This window comes from Rutidosis leptorrhynchoides, chromosome 8, assembly GCF_046630445.1.
Source record: "Rutidosis leptorrhynchoides isolate AG116_Rl617_1_P2 chromosome 8, CSIRO_AGI_Rlap_v1, whole genome shotgun sequence".
NCBI classification, from domain to species: domain Eukaryota; kingdom Viridiplantae; phylum Streptophyta; class Magnoliopsida; order Asterales; family Asteraceae; genus Rutidosis; species Rutidosis leptorrhynchoides.
The window spans coordinates 153,323,252-153,338,237 of record NC_092340.1 but is presented as its reverse complement, the minus strand read 5'-3'; the positions used below and the strand labels follow the sequence as shown (position 1 = coordinate 153,338,237).

Sequence of the window (14,986 nt, the reverse complement as noted above, 5' to 3'; positions counted from 1 at the left end):
CATTTCATTAAAAAATTATTTGTTCATTAATAGAAATATATTAAGGGCATCATTCAGTCATTTTGCTCGGGGCATCAAAATGTTTAGGACCGGCCCTGTAAGCCATGTATCAACAAATCTGACATGAAACCCATGTCCACATGTGTCAATTAGCATAGTACTCAGCCGTACAAACTACACAATCACTTGAACATAACTTCATATCTCTCACATTCGGATAATAGGTGGATTATGGGACCGTCACGATCACATTTTAAGAAAGCGGATGATTTAGATATAAATTAAAGCAATCCAACAAATATCATCGATTAGATATTGGAAAATGTTACAAGGGAACGAAAGTTATATATACAACTTATATACAGTAACTTACGTGGTAATTTACTTACATTTTAGATCTTACATACTGAACATGTTTCAAATTTATCCTTACACACCGAAAATGTTTGAGTTTGCATTAGAGACTGAGATACTTCCATATTTCCCCTCAAATTGGAAGTTCAAATAAACTCAACATTGAACTTGAGTCAAATGCAAACAAATGGCCTAAAACATTGTTTACTAAATTTGCAAGTTGTAAGTTTGAAGGAATGTAAGATGTTTGAAGAGACCTTCTTGTACTTTATCAAAAGTAAAGTGAAAAAATATCTAAAAGCTTTGTATAATCACGATAGCAAAACAAGACAAACTTACGTAATCAAAGATGCATGGATAGGCAACAATTTGTTGATCCGCCTTATTGTCACAAAAAAAAAATCACTTTGTAAGGTTACATAATGAAGCATGCTCATTCTGTAAGGTAACAAACTTGGAGAGAAAATAGAAAACTTAAATCAATTTTATTAGTTAAACTGTGATCCAATCATGAATATAAATACATAAGATTACAACCCCAATTCACAAAATAAGCCTTAGAGAAATATAAATTACAAAATACATACAAAGATACAAATATATATCTCCACCCCCCCCCCCCCACCACCCCCCCACTCCTTCCCTCACTCACTCTCAAGATGAAGGATAGGGAGACGACTGTATGTAAAATATATACGAAACTAAGATAAGCAAACATATAACCAGTGGCAGATCCAGGAAATTTTTTCACCGGGTGCGAAATTTTTTCTAAAACGTAGGAATTTTTTTTGGGCAAAATATAGAGTTTTTTAGCAAAATTTGAAGGTTTTTGGGCAAAATACGAATTTTTTGGGGCAAAATATGGAGGTTTTGGGGAAAAATATGAAGGGTTTGGGGAAAAAAAAAATTCCACCGGGGCAAAATCGAAAAACCGAAAAAATTTGCACTAAAATTTCGAAATCCACCGGGGGCGGGCGCCCCCTCCCTTATACACTGGATCCGCCTCTGCATATAACTCCAATCATGATAATCTAACTATAAGCATTCATATCAAATAATTAGATTATTAACAGAAAATTAAAACGATCTAACCGAATTGAAGGAACGGGCTTGTGTTTGACACAATTCCCTTAAACAAATTCTTCGTCTGTTTCCATGGTACACCGGTCCGAAGCAGCGTACTGCCGGACTTGTACGCTTGCCTGAAAACGTTGTCTATATTGTTCTTCATAAGCTACACACTTTATTTGTCCAAAAAGATGAACACTATACTTACAAAACCTTATGTAAAGTTGTATTTTTGTATGTGTTTTTCAAGAGCCATTTTTTCTACTACTTCACTTAGAAAAATCATGCAAATATATATTGCTCAATAGAGACTTAATAATGAAATCAATACTCAATTAATCACCATTAGTGATCGTAAGTTTCATAGATGAAAAGGTTTTATTTAATGTAACATGAAAGCTACATTTAGTGACAAACCTTCAACCTTTTTCAACTTCAATTTCATTCAAACTATTAATTTTCCAACAACGACATCCCCATCTTGGACAACAATTGCTGAAACTGATATGAAGGTAATATCTTAATAAAAACACCAGTGACGTGGAACCATGTTAGCTAAGGAAAAGAGTTATATTGGAATTTCAATTCCAATTTAATTAATTATTGCTTCCGTATTTGAATAAGATTATGTTTCCTTTATTTTAGAACTTTTACTTCCTTTCCAAGTTTTAGCTTTAGTACAAATAATAAACCATGTAGCCATACAATGGCATCTATCTTATGAATTAATAAAGTATTTACATCCTGTCTTACTTTGTGAAAGTATTTGCAAGTTTCGTTACTTAAATTTGTGGAGAGCGTTTATCTCCCAAATCCTTGTCCGCATCAGTTGGTATCAGAGCAGCAGGTCTCTCCTATTCCGATGACAAACGGTGAAGGAAAAGGTAGCGATGGTGTTTTCCTCAGTAATCGATCCCGGCCTGAAACCAAACACCAATACACACCATCACCACAGCCTCGACAAAAAACACACATAATTTTTGACCACCACCCGTATATCCTCCGCGCACTCGTCAATTGTGTAATCAATGTGACGACCCGAAAATTATGACCAATTTTAAACTTAATCTTTATATGATTTCGACACGATAATCAAAGTCTGTAATATTGAGTCTCAAAGTTTTTGAAACTGTATACATGGAAAACACTTATCCTGTGACTATTCCCGACGATTCACGAACCACTATTTGTAAATATATATATATATATATATATATATATATATATATATATATATATATATATATATATATATAAAATTGAAATAGAAACTTATATGATTTAATTCAGTTATGTAAATAAAATAATATATGATATTACTATAAATCTATATATAGATGAAAAGTATATTGAAGATATATATATATATATATATATATATATATATATATATATATATATATATATATATATATATATATATATATATATATGATTTAGAATTTATTTATTAAATGCTCGTAGCACTCGTTTGTCATATTGATAGTTATTAATCAAGTTAAAAATGAACTTATGTGATTTTAAAATAAACGGTGATCCGAAAATGAGTTTTATAAATTATAGGCTCATTATTAATATATCTAGAAGTTATTGATAAATTTTAACACTAACTATATTTTACTTGGGGTTGGGAGTGAACAATTAATTTAATTTTTTATTTAGTAATTAATGACCAAATTTTATACCATAATGACCAAAATAAATAAAGATAACTACTGTAAGAATTGGGAATTTTTTCGAAGACTTTTATCCACCACTGATTATCAACGGAGCACGAAATAATAGCCTAAATCTTATGTCAACTAAATAGTAACCGATGGCTTTACTATTTTCTTTTAAACACACGTTTCTTTATTTATTAGATATTATAATTATAATAATTATTAAATTATTACTTTATCTTATTATTATAATATATATACATGTGAATATAATGGTATGCATAATCAATCTCCTGGCATCTTTACTTCTTCTTAAACTTGATCATTTAGTTCATATTTTGGTGATATCAGATTCTAATAAAAGTTAAACCGGTAACCGTCTTGTAAATTTTATTCTCTAAGTTAATACACGAGATTGTTATTTATTTTTCGATCGCCTTTACACCGTAACCATAATCGACACCACCACTTTGAACTCCTTTCGATTATGATCATGAACCCATCACCATCCTAGAACCACCCTTAACCGTCCTTGCTACAACCACCACTCCACCACCGGTTATCATCCTTAATACCACCTTGCTCGATCAACTATCACATTCTCCTTCGTTTAAACTATCACCATGAACAAATCACCACTAAACTCACCACAGTCGCCGCTACACATCCGATTTCTGTTTATTTTTCCCTGTCTAACACACCAAGCAAAACACAACTTGCCAATCTCCATCACCACCCAACTAAATATTCATCAATTGCTGCTGCTCGGTTCATAAAGTGAAACAATGATGATGAAGGAACAGTGATCATGATGATGATAACTTAAGGATAATGATTAAAGAAAGCTGCTAATCTTGCTGAAGCTGATTTTTTTCCGGTCACACAGATCGAACACCAAACTCCATTACTTTCTTTACTATTCATATAATCTATTGCTACTTCAAACAGTCACCATCGATTCCTCATTTTTGAATACCCTAATGTGCTACTACTCATATCCTTGTTCGACTACCACTCAATGAAACCTACCATGTAATTTTGCTTGTTATTGTTGTTGCTGCTATAACTGGGTTCTGCTCATAATCACCACACGCCACCCTAAGATCACCCAAACCGCCATCATTAAGTTGCTTCAGCTGCGGTACACTTGTTTTTAGAAAAGTAACGTTGATGATGATTAGATTGATGATAATGATACACGATGAATATGAAGATGAACCGAAACCTCATGTTGACGATACCTCATGTATGGAATTTAAGTTCGCTGTTGACGATGTTGTACGACTATTGTAGTGACGTTAATGAGGGTTTAAAGTTCGTTGTTGACGATACCGCATATGTGGGTTTTAAGTTCGATGTTGACGATACCACATTAATTCATTCGATGAAGGTTTTAAGTTCGATGTTGACGATACCTCATACGTGGGTTTTAAGTTCGATGTTGACGATACCACGTTAATTGGGACAAATGGGATTTAAGTTCGATGTTGACGATACCATTCATAGAGCTAGCCTTGAGATCTTGAATACTTTTGGATGTTGTGAACATCGATGTTTGTCGTATTATTGTGATATATATATATATATATATATATATATATATATATATATATATATATATATATATATATTATGTATTGTCGTATTGTTGTGATGTAGCTAACGCTCTGGGTGTAGCTTAATGGCGTTGTTCACATCGTCGTTGGTATACTTACCTTATTGTTGACATTGTTAGCTTGTTGCTTAGTGATCGTACGGTATGCTTAGACTAGCTTGCCTTTATGCTTGGATGCTCCGGTATGCGGTATTTGATTATTTGTGTGGCATGTCCATTTTATGCATATATATGTATGTAGTATATTTTCACTCACTAAGCGTTAGCTTACCCTCTCGTTGTTTACATTTTTATAGATTTGCTTGGATGAGGTGGCTCGGGTAAGCGTGGGAGCTAGTGGCTGGCGTAGTTGCTTCAGAAGGCTTTCTTTTGGATTAATTAGGATTGGGTAGCGTATCCCCAATCGCCATGCTCGGCTTTTATTTTGTGTTTAAAATTGTGGGGTCGAAACTTGTATTTTATACTTAAAGGGTAAATTGGGTCAATGTTGGCCCCGCCTCGTAAAACTTCTTTTATGAATGGAACGTGTTAGTTTTTCATAGATGAATATGTTGTGAAAAGCGTTTTGTCTAAATTAGTCGGGAAGTGGTCGAACATTTTTGCTAAGTTGGATTTTTGGGACAGGCCGAAATGGAGCGCCGCTCCAGGCCAAAATGGCGCGCCGCGCCACTATGCTGCACAAGAATTTTTTTTTATTTGATATTTCCGCGTGATCGTTTGTATATCGGGTTGGGTTGTTACAAGTGGTATCAGAGCATGGTCTAAGGGATTTAGGTGACTTGAGATAGGTGCCTAGACTTAGACTTTTGTGTGTGCTAAATTTTGTGCGGGACGTGTAGGAGTACGGGTCGGAATGGGTCTAGTTAGTGCCTTGTTTATAGGTTGACTAATGTTTATATTAGTAATGCGGATGTTATTAATATGCTATTGTGTTGCGATATTGATTCTTACGTTGTGTTTTGTTTGTGTTTGCGGTTGCATATATCATCGAGCGAGGCGGTCGTTGTACTAACGAGTCGATACGGCGTGTATGCGTAATAAGGACTTGCAAACCTTATTACGGGTGCAAATCGTGTCTAACAAGTGATGTACGACGAGTGTTTAGCAAGATGGGGCGGTGTTGTGTGTGTGCTTTATACGTTCGTGATCTAATCGCTTTGCATTCCTTAGAATGGCGACGGGAAACGGGATCGAGACGAACGATTTGGAGTTTAACGCTAGAGTTGCGGCCGCCATTGCGGAGCAAATGAGTGCGTTTCGAGAAGAAATGGATAGGAAGTATTCCGAATCCCGAACTAGTGGTGAAATGGAGCGTTATCTTAAGAGCTTCATGAGGACTAAACCCCCGATGTATGATGGGAAACCGGATCCTTTGGTAAGCACCACCCGGATCTCGGATGTCGAAGGGTGTTTTTGCACTATTGAATGCCCTCCCGAGAAAAAGACGAGACTCGCTACTAGTTTGTTGCGGGGTAGGGCAAAGGATTGGTTGGATGGTAAGACTGATCTTATCGGTGGCGAAACATCTATGACTTTATCGTGGGACGAATTTAAGGAAGAATTCTTCGAGGAGTTCCGGACTTCAGCCGATTTGTGGGAATTGCGTAATGAGTTGCGAAATTTGCGACAAGGATCTATGGATTTGAATACTCTCAAGACGACCTTTATGGCGAAGGCTCGTTTTTATCTGGAGTATTTGGAGAATGATCGTATGTTGAGGGGGAATTTCTATCGGGCCTTGAATGATGACTTGAAGAGTAAAATTAGCTGGGGTCAAGCGAAATCGTTTGCGGAATTATTCGCCTTGGCTAGAGGTTTCGAGTCATATTCACGATCCAAGAAGGGTGAACCTTTAAGTGAAAGAAGGGTTATTTCTTATGGTGCTCCAAGTAAGAGGACTAAGGGTCCGAGTGTGAACACGGGTGGTACACGGACGGGTATATCGGATGCTAGTACGTCTAGGTGTTACAATTGTGGCATGAGGGGTCACAAGTCTTGGGAATGTCCGGTACCAAAGGGTGATGGCATGGTGTGCTTCATTTGCCAAGAGGAAGGACATCGTAATTCGGAATGTCCCAAGCTAGCGGGGACGGGTGCGGCAAGGAGACATTAAGGTACATTTCGTTTTAATAAATATGCTCTTTTATTATTTATTAAGTGCCGTTGAGTTTGAATTGTTAAATGCCTTGTGTTGTGCATATTGTTGTTATGGGTGACGTTCCTAATGGAAGTACCCTATGGTGACATTTGATTGTCGGGTGAAGGGCGTAAGACTTGGTGCAACCAAGCATTCCTTAGTATTTGGGAGATGTTTCTACCAAGCCATGGAAATGGGTTTTGGTATTCGATTGTTAAGCGCGTGTACGCTTTTGTGTTGGAGTTGATGAACCATGAGGGTTGACGGGTGGGATGGAACCCTTGAGATTAAGTGTTTTGGATCTCGATGTATGTTGGTAAAGGAGTCTACGTGACGCGACATTAGGTGCCTCTTTTATACCTACTAGCGTGGTGTTCGACTCCGATTGTGTTGTGGTTACATTGTACTTAGGGTATCGGAGTGAAACAATTAAGTACATGAGTGACTTGGTGGAATTTTACAAACTAAAGCAATCGGATGATTGCGAGAGTATAGTTGTGTAATCTGTGGTACACTTTTCGTTCGAAGTGTTTAAAGATAGGTTAAGATCCTCGGCATGCTCAAGGTTGGAGCAAGATACGGTGATGGGTCATGTGAACCCAATTATTGGTAAAGTCTACCTTCCGGTAGCATTGTACGGTGGTACAAGGTGCGTGTTGTGTTGGTTTTGTGTCGTTGTTTAAATAAAGCCAACGGGTGACGGTGAACGTCAATTTCTAGTGTGCGAAATGAATTCGTGAGAATTCGAGTGTTATGACCGATGGAGAGATTGGTCACGTATGGCGGATAGTGGTAATTATTGTGGAGGATGTTACCATGGTGAGGCGGTTATGGAACGTAGTTCCAAGTGGGGGAGTTACACTCCCGCACGAGAAGGTTTTAGTGTAAGATTTCGGATGATGCTCCTAGTAGATCTGAAACTTGTGACGGGACCTAGTTTTGGTCAATTGTGGTAGAGTACAATTTCGATTAAATTGTACTTATGGTTTTGGATGTAAATTATCACCGAGGTGATAATGTGGTAATCTCGTTGAGAGTTAATGGACGTGTTTGTCGAGCAAGGTGAAATCCCTCGGCTAAGGGATGTGCGTGACGGATTCTCTTCTATAGAATTATTGTTTGTGCCTATGTGCGATATAGGTGGTTCTTGCTCGATTATGTTGGCGTTGTGTACGCGTACGTATGGTGATGGTTAGTGGTATCCGTTAGGATTCACTATAGTGTAGCAGTGCGTGATGTTACACTTCTCGTTGATCGAGGCCAAAAGAGCGCGTGTTGATGGTTAGTGTATTCCGTTAGGATGCACTATGGTGTAGCAGTGCGTGATGTTACACTACTCGTCATGATGGAGGACAAGAGAGCGTGTGTGATGGGAGTAGTGTTATAACGGTATGGTATAACATTATCGGGAAATGCGAGTACCGGTGGGAAATGAGAGTACCATTCCTTATGTTGTGATTTGGGACGTGAACTATTGGTTGTGTTATACGCCGATGGTGGGGTCGTGAGGACCATGTTGTGGGATTAGTGATGCGATAGCCGTGTTTTGCTCACATGTTGTTACGGGTGTGACAATAGTCGATTTTGTACACCTTAGGTTTAGCGTTGCCATAGTCGTTTTGGGCGCTTTTGGTTTTAGCCGTTGCTTATGATGTTAGGATAGTGGCGTATTGGTTATATTGTGCACTACAAAGGATGTTTAGTGGTAAGTGTAATCCGTAAGGATTCATGTGGTTCGATCTTCAACATTCGGATTGTTGACTTTAGGTTGAGACTTGGTCGCTTTTAGCGTTGTCCTTGGTAAAGGTACGCTAAGGAATTGATATCTCAGTACGAGATTGGTTGAGCTTTTCCCGATATGGGGAATTGAGCAGGTTTTAGTGCTCGGATTGTGGTTTTGATAAATCGCGGGTGACGATTTTAGTTGTTAAAGGTGATTCATTAGGAAGAATTGTCTAGGAAAGTTCGGATTGGAACTTATGATTGAAGGCCGTTGAGTAGTTTCGGATTGGTTAAGTGGAGAAGATCACGAGGACGTGATCGAGTTTAAGTGGGGGAGAGTTGTAAGACCCAAATATTTATTGTACATAATGTATTTATGGTGTACGATGCGTGTATGAAGTATACGAAGCACGTACGTGTTGCTTGCTCGAACGTCGAAGGAAACTGGACGTTGTCTGAAGTGACAAGGTGTGTACGTATCTTTTCAACCCTAAATAAAGTTTGTGTTGATGTTTCAAAGCCTTACCATTGGAAAGAAAATCTTATTACGTTTCCAGCGATATTTGATTCACCGAAAACGGAGCTACGGTCAAAAAGTTATGGCCAAAACAAGTTACTGAAAACTAACCTGAAGGTTGGAGCGGCGCTCCACCTTATGGAGTGGCGCTCCGATCGCGTCTGATGCAATTTTCAGCATTTTTAAAGGGTTAAATGAGGGGTACTTTGGTCATTTCACTTGTAGACGGATTTGTGGCACTTAGAGCAGTTTTAGATCCACTTTTGGATCATTTTGACATCCATACATCTCTCTCATCTTATCTTAGAGAGAGAGGGAGATTCTAGAGAGAGATTTGGAGCTTTGATGAAGATGAAGCTTGAATCGATCAAAGGTGCGAGTGATAAAGTTGTTTCTTTCGTTCTCGGCTACGTTTTGATTGTTATGGTAAATTCTAAATCCGAATTTCATTGTTTGATTTGAGATTCAATGTTAAGGTTTGAGTTTGATTTGTTGTAAAACCCATTTAGTTGATGAAGAGGGTTTATGGAAACTTGCTATTTTGATATTTGGCGGGTTTTGGGTTGGTTAATGATTTAACCATGTTTAAGACTTGTAAATGGTGTATAATCACTAGTATTAGTGATTATTGATGTTTGGAGACCATTAGGGTTCTTGTGGTTGACTAATTTTGACTAGAGTCAAAATTAGGGTTTATTGATGATTATGACTCAATTGTCGATTTAATAAGGTTTATAAACTTAAAATAGATTAAGTTGAAGCATAGAACCGAGTTAAATATGTTTTAGTGTCAAAACTTGCTAATGGCGTGATATTGACTTCTTATGGGTCAAATTAGGGTTTAAGTGTCATTTTGGGCAAGATAGGTGTTTAACACCTATGATTGGATTTGATTGGCATATTAGGACCATTCTAACTTGTGTTAGTGATTATTGGTTAGTTTGGGCGCGGTTTGTGCTTGGAAGTGCATTTGGGTCGAAATTGCACTAGTTGTCAATTTGGGTTGATTTGTATATCCACCCTAATTGTGTTACTTTTATGTGATAAATGGAATAGGTACATTCCATCAGCGATTGCGGATTATTCGGTGGCATTCTTCAAGGCGACAAGGTGAGTGTTAATATCCTATATGCATATGTATGTGTAGGATGGGTGCGGGTCGGGTGAAGTGGTTCTCGGTTATAGAGCTCACTTCACATATATGTGGATTTGATGGACTTGGGTACATGTCCAATTGGCACGGTTGTGCATTTTGATTGACCACCTTTGGCGAGATGCACACTTCGTGTGTATATTATCACATGGGCTTGTGAGTGGAATAATTATATACGTATGTATATGAGTTATTTATTTGTGGGTTATGGGTTAAAGTTCGATGTTGACGATACCATACCCTAGAGTATATTGTGGTGTTGATGAGGGCTTAAAGTTCGATGTTGATGATACCTCATGTATGGAATTTAAGTTCGATGTTGATGATGCCATACGACTATTGTAGTGACGTTGATGAGGGTTTAAAGTTCGTTGTTGACGATACCTCATATGTGGGTTTTAAGTTCGATGTTGACGATACCACATTAATTCATTCGATGAGGGTTTTAAGTTCGATGTTGACGATACCTCATACGTGGGTTTTAAGTTCGATGTTGACGATACCACGTTAATTGAGACAAATGGGATTTAAGTTCGATGTTGACGATACCATTCGTAGAGCTAGCCTTGAGATCTTGAATACTTTTGGATGTTGTGAACATCGATGTTTGTCGTATTATTGTGATATATATATATATATATATATATATATATATATATATATATATATATATATATATATATATATATATATATATATATATATATATATATATATATATATATATATGTAGTCGTATTGTTGTGATGTAGCTAACCCTCTGGGTGTAGCTTAATGGCGTTGTTCACATCGTCGTTGGTGAACTTACCTTATTGTTGACATTGTTATCTTGTTGCTTAGTGATCGTACGGTATGCTTAGACTAGCTTGCCTTTATGCTTGGATGCTCCGGTATGCGGTATTTGATTATTTGTGCGGCGTGTCCATTTTATGCATATATATGTGTGTAGTATATTTTCACTCACTAAGCGTTAGCTTACCCTCTCGTTGTTTACCTTTTTATAGATTTGCTTGGATAAGGTGGCTCGGGTAAGCGTGGGAGCTAGTGGCTCGCGTAGTTGCTTTAGAAGGCTTGCTTTTGGATTAATTATGATTGGGTAGCGTATCCCCAATCGCCATGCTCGGCTTTTATTTGTGTTTAAAATTGTGGGGTCGAAACTTGTATTTTATACTTAAAGGATAAATTGGGTCAATGTGGGCCCTGCCTCGTAAAACTTATTTTATGACTGGAACGTGTTAGTTTTTCATAGATGAATATGTTGTGAAAAGCGTTTTGCCTAAATACGTCGGGAAGTGGTCGAACATTTTCGCTAAGTTGGATTTTTGGGACAGGCCGAAATGGAGCGCCGCTCCAGGCCAAAATGGCGCGCCGCGCCACTATGCTGTAAAAAAGATATTTTTTTTATTTGATATTTCCGCGTGATCGTTTATATATCGGGTTGGGTTGTTACACATTTGCTCCCTTTTTAAATGCTTTTTCATTATATATTTTTGAGACTGAGAATACATGCGCTTTAATAAATGTTTAACGAAATAGACACAAGTAATCGAAACTACATTATATGGTTGAATGATCGAAATCGAATATGCCCCTTTTAGTCTGGTAATCTAAGAATTAGGGAACTGGCCCCTAATTGACGCGAATCCTAAAGATAGATCTATCGGGCCCAACAAGCCCCATCCAAAGTACCGGATGCTTTAGTACTTCGAAATTTATCATGTCCGAAGGGAGTCCCGGAATGATGGGGATATTCTATATGCATCTTGTGAATGTCGATTACCAGGTGTTCAATCCATATTAATGATTTATATCTCTATGTATCGGATGTTTATTTATGAGAAATGGAAATGAAAATCTTGTGGTCTATTAAAATGATGGAAATGAATATTGATGATAAACTAATGAACTCACCAGCCTTTTGGTTGACACTTTTAAGCATGTTTATTCTCAGGTATTAAAAAAATCTTCCGCTGTGCATTTGCTCATTTTAAAGGTATTACTTGCAGTCATTCATGGCATATTTCAAATGACGTTGCATTCAAGTCGTTGAGTTCAATAGAGATTATTATTAAGTAAATGACAGATTAGGTCATTTGTAGGTTAGATATTATGAAATGGTATGCATGCCTGTCAACTTTCGATGAAATGAAAGTTTGTCTTTAAAAAACGAATGCAATGTTTGTAAGATGTATCATAAAGAGGTCAAATACCTCGCAATGTAACCATATGTTATTGTATTCGTCCTTATGGATTAGGACGGGTCTCTACAATCAATATCCCCAACGACATCAATGGCATGATGAAAACGATTCATCATCAGAGGATGACTTCCAAGAGTACAATCACCGTGATCGCCGTCCGATACGGAACCAAAACAGAAAGGAAGATTTTTGTTTAAAGTTTGATCTTCCATCTTTTAATGGAAATCTTAACATCGAAGAGTTCTTGGACTGGATCACGGAAGTAGAACGATTTTTTGAGTTTACTGGTATAGAGGAAAACAAGCAGGTTAAACTTGTAGCATATCGATTAAAGGGAGGAGCCTCATCTTGGTGGGAATAAACCCAAAATCAACGTCATCGATCGGGCAAGGAATGAACGAGATATTGGGCAAACATGAAAAGGATGTTAATGTCTCGATTCCTACATCCAGACTATGAGCAATTCTTATTTGAATAGTATCAAGCATTACGACAAGGTCAAAAGACGGTGGCAGAGTATACTGCGGATTTCTTGAGGTTGACTTCCAGGAACAATCTTATGGAAACAGAGGGTCAACAAATATCATGTTATCTGTATGGATTAAGACCAACTATTCAAGAAAAAATTGGGTGTCAAGTAATCATGTCGTTAACAGAAGCATGCAACCTTGCACGAAGGACCGAGACAATGACCACCCGCGGGAACTTTGGTAATTATCAAAACGCATCAACATCCCGCTCACCAATCAAAACTAATACCAATCAACAACCTGAAGTTATACCGCAACCAGAGGCGAATAATAAGGAAGCAGGGAAGAAACCTATGAGTAATGCTTATAGTCGACCAACCGGGGAAAAGTGTTATCGATGCAATCAATCGGGGTATAAGTCTAATAATTGTCCCCAACAACGACCAATCAACTATACACAATATGATGAAGGTTTCGACGAAGAGGAAAATACTAATGACAACGATGGTGTGTGCAACCCTGATGGTGGAAACGAGTATACTACCACTTTGGTTGTGCGCAAGGTTTTGTATACACCTAAGCGAGTAGAAACATAACGCAACCTCCTGTCTTGAACGAGGTACACGATCCATAATCATATTTTTGATCTAATTATTGACAGTGGAAGTTGCGAGAATATTATTTCACGTGATCGAGCGGCGAAGTTGAAATTGCCCGTTGAGAAACATCCCGAACCCTATAGTATTGTATGGATCACGGACGGGTCGGGCATTAAGGTTACTGAACGTTGTCAAGTGCCTTTGTCTATAGGGAAGTATTATAAGGATGAGGTATTATGCGACATTGTCGATATGAATGCTTGCCATCTTCTTTTCGGTAGGCCTTGGCAATTAATTTCATAGGAGTGTTATACATGAAGGGAGGAATAACACTTATTGTTTCAAAAAAGATGGAAAACCAATCACCTTACTGCCCTTGGGGTTTAAACCTACGCATGAACAAAATAAGGTGGAAAATTTCTTAACTTTAGCATCTTCTGGATCTGAGTTTGTGCATGATTTTAAAACATCCAGGACCATTTATTTGCTTATTGTTAAAGAGGTTTTTAATACCAATTCCGTCATTGACCTTACTGGTCTACCCCAAGCAATACAACAACTCCTCTCACAATTTTCAGATTTAATGCCTAGTAAGCTACCAGAGGAACTCCCACCAATGCGGGACATCCAACAATGGATCGACCTCGTCCTAGGTGCATGTTTACCAAAATTTTCCCACTATCGGATGAACCCAAAAGAAAGCGCCATCCTCCAACAAATGGTTGAAGATTTGCTCAACAAAGGTCTTATTCACGTAAGTATGAGTCCATGTACGGTGCCCTCCCTCTTAACTCCAAAGAAAGACAGAAGCTGGCGAATGTGTGTGGACAGTCACGCTATCAACAAAATCATGGTACGTTATCGTTTTCCTATTCCCCGTCTTGAAGATATGCTTGATAGATTGTCAGGTGCTACAATTTTCACTAAAATTGACTTGCGAAGTGGCTACCATCAAATTCGAATTAGACCGGGCGACGAGTGGAAAACAACATTCAAAACAAAAGAGGGTCTTTATGAGTGGATCGTCATGGTCTCAGTAATGCACCAAGTACCTTCATGCAACTCATGAACCAAGTGCTTAAACCATTTATCGACAAGTTTGTAGTCGTATATTTTGACGATATTCTAGTTTATAGTTCTAATGAGACTGACCATATAGAACATTTGCAGCAAGTTTTACTAGTTTTGCAGGACAACAAATTATATATAAACACTAAAAAGTGTTGTTTCATGCAACCATCACGTGTCTTCCTTGGATTTGTTATCAGTGGAGACGACTGATGTGTGTGAGGTGGTGTATAAAATAGTTATAATTTTTACAAGGAAATACTATTAAATACGATACAATTTTACACAAGATATTTATTTATTTATAGAATGGATATACCTAAACCTTGCTACAATACTTATAGGCAGTGTACCTAATCGTACAGTAGTGTAGTTTTTAGTAAGTCCGGTTCGTTCCACAGGGATCTTTAGCCAAGCTTAA

The 14,986-nt window shown here is 37.7% G+C and overlaps 1 protein-coding gene across 1 annotated transcript; it reads left to right on the top strand.

Annotated features, from left to right (window-relative positions):
• The first annotated feature begins 7,875 nt into the window (after positions 1-7,875).
• LOC139863894 (uncharacterized) lies at positions 7,876-14,566 on the top strand. Its single transcript, XM_071852497.1, has 5 exons — positions 7,876-7,964; positions 12,483-12,735; positions 12,907-13,466; positions 13,560-13,784; positions 13,972-14,566. The coding sequence occupies exons 1-5, from the start codon at positions 7,876-7,878 to the stop codon at positions 14,564-14,566; spliced, it is 1,722 nt and encodes a 573-aa protein (XP_071708598.1).
• The last annotated feature ends 420 nt before the right edge of the window (positions 14,567-14,986 follow it).

Bases quoted from the DNA above. Each gene is read 5' to 3' on its own strand.
- LOC139863894 (XM_071852497.1), top strand. From the start codon at position 7,876: ATGGACGTGTTTGTCGAGCAAGGTGAAATCCCTCGGCTAAGGGATGTG. The intron at 7,965-12,482 runs GTGCGATATAGG...CTTATGGATTAG, and splicing joins GAATTATTGTTTGTGCCTAT to GACGGGTCTCTACAATCAAT. The intron at 13,467-13,559 runs GTATACACCTAA...AATTATTGACAG, and splicing joins TTGGTTGTGCGCAAGGTTTT to TGGAAGTTGCGAGAATATTA.